Genomic DNA, 10,000 nt, shown 5'->3' with positions numbered 1-10,000 from the left:
ACTACCAGGATTGTGGTATGACACGGTGCCCCATCCTGCATGTAAATGTCAGCCTCACACTTTGACTGACAGTTTTCAAGTTCATCTAGGATAACTTCAAAATAGCTGCACTGGTTCATATGAATATTCGATAAAAGCACTAATTTTTCAACCCCACAATATGAAAAACAAAACCATGACCAAACCATATATATATATATATATATATATATATATATATATATATATATATATACATATACATATACATATACATATACATATACATATACATATACATATACATATACATATACATATACATATACATATACATATACATATACATATAATGTATATGTATTCACACATATACATTTATGTAACACAATATATATGTATACATACATAAGTGTGTATATAGTTACACACGCTAACACATTTATATACACAATTAATATTTAAAACTTTTTATTTTTCAGCTGATTTTGGAGTGTCTGCCAAAAATAAAAACACATATGACAAAAGAGGGACATTCATTGGAACTCCTTACTGGCTCGCACCAGAAGTCATTCTTTGTGAAACTTTTATTGATGCCAAATATGATTACAAGGTATGTAAAAGTGATAATTGTTAATATTTGTATAATTGTTATTATTTATATATCATTTATTTATGTGTAAAAGAAGAAAGAAAGAATTATATAAGTGTTGTAGATTTAAAATGGCTTTTAATGTTATTATAGTGGAATAACAAAATTTTTATGATAAAATACTTTCATCCATTTAGATATTTAAAACTTAATAAGAATTTTACATACACATCAACAAATTGTTAAGATAAAAGCGTGAATGTGCTTATGTATTTGTGTCCAAGATTGTGGATATGTTTTGTTTTGCCTGAAACGTATGACATGTCGATAGCATACTATATTTATACTGATAATGAAAGTGATTATTAGAGAAGACATCTCTGTAGATAGGTTGTAATGACTTGTTTTATTTCTTTCAGGCTGATGTATGGTCACTTGGTATATCGTTAATAGAGTTTGCACAGATGGATCCGCCAAATCATGAAGTCTCACCCGTCCGTGTTATGCTCAAGATCCAGAAGTCTGAACCACCCAAGCTTGACTATCCATCCAGGTTGGTAGAAGGGTCATAATATGTTATAATTTTTTGCTTTATTATAAACTTTTGATATGGTTGTGTATGTGTTTTAAGGATATTAGGGATCTCAAGATTGCAGTGTCTAGTTTCTGTAAACCAGACAAAGCTTGTTTAGTTGATGCTTTTCTTATTTATCTCTTAAATTTTTTGATAGGATGTTTCTTGAGTAGAAAGTATAAAGATACTGTGCATGGGTGAGCTCTGTGTAAAGATTTGATTATTGATTTTGATGTAATTTTTAGCTGTTTGGATACTTAATCTGATGTGCTTTCCAGTGTGGGAAAGTAAGATTTGAACATTAGTGGTTTTGGAAGTATAGGAATGCTAAAGGTGCATTGCATTTTTATTCAGATATTCCAAGGAGTTCAATGACTTCATTGCCAAGTGCCTTACAAAGGATCCAGCTCTTAGACCAAGTGCTACTGAACTTTTGAAGGTAAGTAGAATATCCAAGGATATTCAATGGAGATGGAGGATGTTTCTCCTTTATGCTTGTTATTTAAAGAAAATAGGAAATGTGGCATGGAGATCGATAAAATATCATTAGATTTATTTATGTGGTAGAAGTGAATTTGAAGCTTGCACCATAATTTTGAACTTTGTGATTGTTTTCTTGATGTAGCAAAATTCATGTTCACTTGATTGAAAAATATATACCTCAAAGGGTTGTGCTATTATCACAATTAAAATAAAGTGATAGTACTTTGTTTATAACTCAAGTTTGCATTATGAATTGGATAGCAACAGTAAAATTAACATAAATTTGCATTAATGTAAAATTTTATGTAAGCTAAATCTAAATATCATCATCTCCTCTTCCAGCACCCATTCATTGACAGAGAAGTGGATGTGAAGTATATTCGTGACCTGTTGTTAGAGTACAAAGCAGAGGTTGTTGAGGAAGATGTTGAGGATGATGCAGACGTGAGTATTTGGACAAGGGTTTATGGACCTACAAACACACCTGAGACTATTAGCCACTGGCTTCTCTGGTAGTGTTCACTTATTTTAGGGCATTGGTGCAAAATATCAGATTCAAGTTTAAAGATATATATTAAGTAATAGAATATTACTTGCAAATTATTTATACATAAATACATTTTCAATTACCTCTCAATTACTGAAATTTGTAGTCTTGGACTATGGATATTAAGGTTAAGATTGAATTCAGTGTGTAAAGAATGGGACTTTGGATGTTTGCATTAAGAAACAAATTCAGATTAAAAGCAAACTATATGTGGACCGAAATGTTCAGTCAGTTTGTTAGTTGGGATTTATTTATAAGATTGCATTGACAGTTGTTAGTATTTTAAATGTTAACTATTCTTAGCACTACATACATAGCATTTCAAGTCACTGGCCAACTCTTCACTTCCTATGGGGAGGGGCAGGGTATTAGTGTCTGCACTTCTGATGTTAGAGGCACAGTCCCATCACTTTTTTTCTCCACTTACATGGGAAATAGCATGCAAAAATGAATTAAATATTCTGCAGTGTTGATTGTTTGATTGATTGGTATTCAGAGTAACACTTTTAATGGCTAATATATGAATGTCTCTTTCTTTTTTTACAATGGGGCTTGGTGTATACACTTTTTGTTCATATAACTCAAAGTAATGCTTTGTGATATACAGTCATATATATTTTACTGGCCCATCATTTTGAAGCAGCACTAGTTCTGCAGTAACAAGACTTGTTTGGTATATGCTGGTAATTACTAACAGTGCTGATTTGAAATTTTGGTTGTGCATATTTCCTGCTCATTAGTTCTTCACTGATTTTCTCATTGTAATATGGTAAAGGAAATGATATTGAATGATTTTTCTTCTCAGACTTGTTGTTGCTATGGATAAGAAAAATGTATTTCCTACAGATGCTTAATACTTGCCCAAGTAACTTGTTGATTTATTTGCCCCTCATTGGATGAAAAGTCTGTGTTTCCATAACATTTACTCAGAATGGTTCAATTCCCTGTCATAATTTTTCATGTTCAGTAATAGCTTTTGTAAATTTTAGAGCTAGTCTTGAGAAGAGTAACACTTCTGAGAAAATGTTTTTGGAATGATCCAGCTGTTTTTCTTCCTTGAGTTGATTATAAAAGCTTTTGCACTAAGATCCCCTGTCCCTAGCACACCCTCTTTGCTTATTTCCATGCCTTCAGAAGGGGAAGAGGAAAAAGAGGGATCAATATAAGAGAGTTGGTAAGAATTGCTGTACTTTGCTTGGTGTTATACCAGTGCTAGATCTTAGTGTTTTTACCCCTATTTCTACTTGTCATGTTGCAGTATATTTTTTTTTTTTTGCTCATATCTGTTTGTGTTTATCTGTATTTATATCTATATTATTGTGAACATTGATACTGTGTGTGTGTGCGTGCGTGCGTGTGCGTGTGCGTGTGGGTGTGGGTGTGGGTGTGGGTGTGGGTGTGGGTGTGGGTGTGGGTGTGGGTGTGCGTGTGCGTGTGCGTGTGCGTGTGCGTGTGCGTGTGCGTGTGCGTGTGCGTGTGCGTGTGCGTGTACACGCGTGCATGTGCGTGTGCGTGTGTATGTATGTGAGTGTGTGTACGTATGTGAGTGTGTGTACGTGCGTGCGTGTGCATGCATGTGTGATGTATCTGAATGTATTTGTATAAGAATGGAACTTCCCTATAAGCACACCCTCACCCATATGAAGTTCAGCACCCACACTTATACATGCATGCATAAATACATACTAATGTGCACACACATACTCATGCATGCTAATACATATACATGCCCGATTATGTCCAAACACGCAAACTTGCACTAATCCACCCACTTGCACAGACTTGCCCACTTGTATGTGTGTTGTACGCACACACATGCATGCTCAAGCGCACACCTACACTCCCAAGTCCACACATGCATGCTCAAGTACACACATGCACATGGCCACACACACCCACTAGCACTCTCTTGCCCACCTGCACACATGCATCCATTTGCATGCGCATGCCCACTTACAGACACATCCCACTTGCACATACATAATCACGTGCACACACAGGCATACTCGTACACAAGCATGTACATATCCATGCACATGCAAACATACAAACAATCTCTCTCATGCACACGCACATGCACATGTACATGCACATGTATAAGCGTACAAGTGATTTTGATTTTTTTTTTCTTTTATGTTTGTATGATTTATATATGTGGAGTTGTATGTGGATGTTAATGAATGTATGGATGTATGACTATGTGTATATACGCAGGTATAAAGTATGACATTTAACTTAATAACATGATTAAGTCTCCAACAAACCATCTCACCAGTCTCTTTCCCCCATGGAAGTGCTGTTCCTTGGTCTTTTGGAATGTTAGGAGATCATCAACACTCCTTTCAACAAATTTTTATTGTAAACCACTAGGAAGTATTATCAACACTCCTTTCAACAAATCTTGATTGTAAACCAAGTGATGAACAACTTTTTATTCTTCTCTTTATATTATTAAGGGGAAGGGGATAAGAATAAGGAATTGTGAGAAATAATCCAGTATGTATTTGGCAAGCAGTAAAACTAACAGTTCATATTTTTTGTCTGCTTGCTTGTATGCACATGCTATCTACTACATACAAATATAGCCATCAGTATAGTCACTTATGTGCCGAGGCTTTTTCTCATACACTTTAGATTGTTAATTTTCACAGCATTTTCATACAAGGCTTCAAAATTGTGGACACTGGACTTTGGGTATTCTTAGTTTAGGATGTAGGGCTTTTCCATTTTCATTTATTATAATTATTATTTTTTCAATTTTCTCTTCACATAGAAAGATCTATTTCTCTTTGTTAGTTTTTCTGCTCTTTGTTAACTCAATGCCACTGGGAAAATGCTGTGCTCATTTTAGAATTTTTTGGGAAATGTCTCTGCATATAGATGGCTCTGCAAGTACTTAGCCACAAAAGAATTAGTAGTCCTTGCGACCTCACCTGATTTCACCTTTCCTTGAATTGGCGGGAAAATTATTATTATTATTATTTTTTTTTTTTACTAATGGTATAAATATTGATGGTTTTATTTTTATTATAGTCGTGATGATTACTATAATGTTATTGACATAAGTAGCTGCTATATAAAAAAACGTAAAATATTTTCGAAAATCAAGGAAACGGGTAAACAGGTGAGACAAGCAGTACTCGTAGTTGGTTCATTGGTGACTTAGTACTTGTGGAGCCATCTATGTATAGGAACAATTAATTAGTGGGCATAGCATACTAGTACATGCCATGCCTGCTGGTTTTGCATTAAGTGATGTGACACTTCCGGTAAAAAAGAACGTATTTCCATTGGCCTGAAGTGTTCACATATGATTAAAGAATTATTCCTGATGAGTATTTTGTTATATCTGTAAACATTTAATGTCTTTGTGTTATTAAAGGGACAAGGTTGTATGCACACGAGGGGAGCATAGCAGTTGTGGACCTGCCGTGTTTATTGATTAAAGCTGATTTTTCTCTGAATTCATGCACAGAATGCTGGCAATAATCGCAGAAGCGAGTGAGGCCAAGCAGTCCATGCATATCTCGGTTATTTATATACCCAGAGAGTATGTACAGCAAACTTCGTAATGTCCGGTTTCATTTTTCTCAGTGGCAGATACTGCATTTTTTGGGGGGGAGCAAAAATTATTCACCAGATCCTCAAAAGTATACTTGTGACGACTTTAAAAATTAAACCAGAACAAGAACACCGCAATGCAATGAGAAGACATCAAAATTACAAAAGTACCAAAGATTAGTGCTGGTATTTTGCCACAGCATACAGGGCTTTTTCAGAGCAAATGTCTGTATGAGGGGAATGTGGAATAAACTTTCACTTTTTTTGAAAATTATTGGTGGAGGTGACTGCCCCCCTCACCCGCATGTGTCTGCCACAGATTCTTCTTAAGGTTTATGTTTTTTCTTTGATAGTTTCCTTTTCAAAGGCACAGGCTATTATATTATTACTGATGCAGGAAGTATGCTAGCTTCAGGCACACTCCATACATATTGTTTCAAATTGACTGAGAGTAGTGGGGATAGGTTTACTATACTAAAGAAATCCATGTCATGTACCCCAGCCTTGAATGACCAATGACAGGTTTAATTATATTGTGGCTTGATATATGTTTGAGTGAGGGAAAGCTAATTTAAGATATGATAAAGAAGGTAATTGTTAGCAATTTCCTTTTTTTCTTAAGTGGGCAGTTGCTGTCAGATCAGAAGTAGATAAGTTACACTTTACATGGTAAAACACTTTGCTGACTGGAGGATAGTTGTGAATGATAATGGCCACTGACTCAGAGCTGGTGCCAATTGACAAGTAAAGGAATACAAAAATAATGGATATGGATATAATATAGATAAATATCAGTATAAACCCATAGCTACAAACAAGTGATCTTATTGATCCTTTGAAAAAATTTTGCTATTCAAAAATTGCATGACCATGGAGGCAAAGAAAACAGATTATGTTTTATCAAAGTTGTGCCTCTTAGCCACTGCTTTCTGTTATTTTTTCACTCTCTTTTATTTTACTGAAAAGGGAAGGAGAGTAAGCAAAAAATAAATAATTCTGCAGGACATGAGCATGAAGTTCACCTTCATTTTGGTGTCTTCTATCCCTTTTTCTCACAATTGGGGGTGTGATTGGATTAGAAAACTGAAAAATATTTTTGAAACTTGAAATGTGAAGTATTATGAGAAAAGGATTTAGAATGAATTGGATTGACACAGTTCATTATGACAATTGTTGAGAAAGGTAAAAATGAGAATGATTAATTTCTGATGGAAATATTTATTCTCATTTTGTACACCATCTCTTGTACTTTACTGAGCCATTCAACTTTGGGTTGAAGAAGTATGAGAGATTGTGAGCTGTTATTGTGTCTCTAGCTAAGTGCATGCATAGATACGCTCTTGTATCATTTTCTTTAAGGCATTTCAGTGGGAACAAATATGACTATAGGTTTACGAAAAAAAAACTGAGATTCTGATAGAGTAACAAATATATAATTAGATTGTTCATTTTAGTGAATGTATAATGGGTAAATTATGTATATTTTCTTGATGATACTGACTTTTTGTTCTTTTTAATAGTGGTCTCATTTGTAATGATTCTGTGTATGTGTATGGACAATAACTTAAATGCTTCTTGAGGTAATTGACCTCTTTTCAAGATGTTCCCAAAAAAAGGACATTAGGGTTTGTAAAGAATCCAGTGGGTGTTGGTAGCCTGGTATCCCTAAAGAGGGAGACACAATTTGTAAAGATAAAAAGAATCTCCTTGAACCTATCAGCTTTCTAAGCTGGTACTTTAGTTCAAGGTCACCAAGACACCTAGGATCAGTCTGACATCTACCTGACATAATGAGAAAACAGGACACTCCAGTTTGCTGCAATGATGCACAGATGGGTGTCATCAAGCGGTTAATAGGTGTTTCATTGTCTCTATTTTGATATAAGAGAAAATTATCTTTTTGATGTCTATGCTCTTAAATTTCAAATAAAATATATTTTCCCTGTTGATAATCACTTGAAAAATGGTTAAAGCCAGTAGATTCTTATTGATTTTTATGTTTGTCTATCAGATACTGGGCATTAAATGATTAGTAGTGATATTCAGTATATTTATACTGTATTTGATGATGACCTATTTGGAAAGATTAAGTTTAACAGTTAGCTAGATGGCTGGTTCTATTTACATGCCATTCTTTTGACCCCACTGAGTGCCCCCCCACGGACCTGGCCATACTGCCAGAGGTAGGTCACATCCCAGCTTCATAGCTAGAAGCTTCCTTACTCAATTGGAGTCAGTCAATAAAGCTTCTTGACTGATACTAACCAAATGGAGAAAAATACATCGTTGGTGAAATGCACAATTTTAGCAAAAGCTACCTTCATGGTTATTATCTAAGAAGAATGTCTCTGGTGCTATTTGTTAATTCGCATACAAAGAAGTATGTGAAAAGAAATATAAGTCTTCAGTTAATGTGGCTTATCCGACTTGTGTAAAGAAGCTCAGCATAGCAGTATGAAATGATTGGTTTTCCTCTTGATTGGCATTATATGATATCTGTTAAAAAAGTCAAAGAAATGCTTTAAAAAATGCTAAAATGTATATGTAGATCTGCTCATGCTGTGTTGTTAGTTAGTGTTTGCTGTCTTTTATGGCTTTATTTTGATCCCATGGCCACCTTTCCTGAGGATCTGTTACTCGGATGAGCTTATTGTGGCATGCTTCGACAACTGGAAACATCGCATGTTCTGGACATTTTCTTTTGCACTTCATATTTATTAATTGATAGTTATATTTCAGAAATATTTTTGCTCATTGGTGCTTTATGAAAGATTCTTTTATGAAAAATGAAGATTCCTGATACCAGAAGCATGTCAAATTTTAGAAATTTATAATGTATCATGTATAATGCCCATGAATTACAAGGCTTTTAATATTTTGTTCTTTTTTGGTTTCATAAATGAGTTATACTTTGTATACCTTTTTGTAATGGATTTGTAATTTCTAATTGTCTGAAGATATATAAAGGTGGTAAGCCAGTTTTGTAGATACTTGGTAGACTTTAGTTCTCTTTGCAATCTTTTTCAATAAAAAAACTTTTGGTTGATAGCAATAAAAAAACAGAAGGAAAGTCTATGCATATAGAATCCTTAATAAGGAGAGAGTAGAACTTGTATGAATTATAACTATTCTGTATTTACGTAGTGTCCATTTTTAAGAGAACAGTTATGTATTTAACAATTGTTTCTTGGTTCATTTTATAATACAAAGTACTCAGCAGTGTAATATTGCATTTATGTATGTTATACGTCCTTCATGATTCCTGGGTTTTCCAGGATCAGCGCACTTCCCGGCATAGTCAAGATGATTCTAGTCAGGACTACACCTTCCCCATTAACTCTGCCAATACCAGTAAGTTATATGTTCAATTTTTATTGCTTTTCTTCCTAGCTTGTGAATTTTTTGTGTATATTTGTAAATCTTATATTTTCGTGTGGAATGTGTTGAACTACTGTTTGTTGGTGTACAGCACCTACAGTAGTAATTCACATTATAGTTTGAGTTTATATTTCAGTATTAATTTTGAAAAGTACTCCTTTCTTCTTTATTCTACTAATTTTCAAAAAAAAAGAAAAAAAGTGCATAGTAGGGATGTAACTTGATTTTGACTCATGCATTTCCTTGTTTTTTAGCTAAAGATCAGGAGACCAACAACAAGGAGAGAATTGAAGAAGAGAAACCTCCTAGCCCACGGAAGGAGGAAAAGGAGGTGAGGATTCATTTTTTGGCATATTGATTTTAAAAAATGCACAAATGCACATTCACATGAACTAGCCCACTCAAAAGGCAACATGGACATGAATTTGCAACATGCACATGCAACATTCACAGGGCAACATGCATATGCACAAAAAGACATGCACTAAAACACTCATAAAAATACACACAAAAACACTCACAAAAATACACACACTCACAAAACACACGCACAAAAACACATGCACAAAAACACATGCACAAAAACACACACACAAAAACACACGCACAAAAACACATGCACAAAAACACACGCACAAAAACACACGCACAAAAACACACGCACAAAAACACACGCACAAAAACACACGCACAAACACACACGCACAAACACACACACTAAAACAAAAACACACACAAAAACACTCATATAAAAAGACACATACAAAAACACATACAACACACACACAAAAACAGACATGCACAAAAACAGACACAAAAAACATGCACACCAAAACACACTCACACATAAACACACACTCACATATAAACACACACACATAAACAC

At 34.5% G+C, this 10,000-nt stretch overlaps 1 protein-coding gene across 6 annotated transcripts in view; it reads left to right on the top strand.

The window, feature by feature from the left end:
• The window catches only part of LOC125043740 (serine/threonine-protein kinase 10-like), a 48,832-nt gene that overhangs the window by 13,126 nt on the left and 25,706 nt on the right, over positions 1-10,000 (top strand). For 5 of the 6 annotated variants that reach the window (XM_047640040.1, XM_047640000.1, XM_047640033.1 and 2 more), the window contains exons 6-11: positions 462-592; positions 991-1,124; positions 1,500-1,584; positions 1,971-2,072; positions 9,012-9,087; positions 9,369-9,445. In XM_047640040.1, coding sequence (XP_047495996.1) covers positions 462-592; positions 991-1,124; positions 1,500-1,584; positions 1,971-2,072; positions 9,012-9,087; positions 9,369-9,445 — 605 coding nt within the window. The remainder of the gene's footprint in view (positions 1-461; positions 593-990; positions 1,125-1,499; positions 1,585-1,970; positions 2,073-9,011; positions 9,088-9,368; positions 9,446-10,000) is intronic. The other variant, XM_047640025.1, reaches the window with a different exon arrangement.

This window comes from Penaeus chinensis, chromosome 3, assembly GCF_019202785.1.
Source record: "Penaeus chinensis breed Huanghai No. 1 chromosome 3, ASM1920278v2, whole genome shotgun sequence".
Lineage (NCBI taxonomy): Eukaryota > Metazoa > Arthropoda > Malacostraca > Decapoda > Penaeidae > Penaeus > Penaeus chinensis.
The sequence above is the reverse complement of the archived record's forward strand: the minus strand, read 5'-3'. Positions and strand labels throughout refer to the sequence as shown.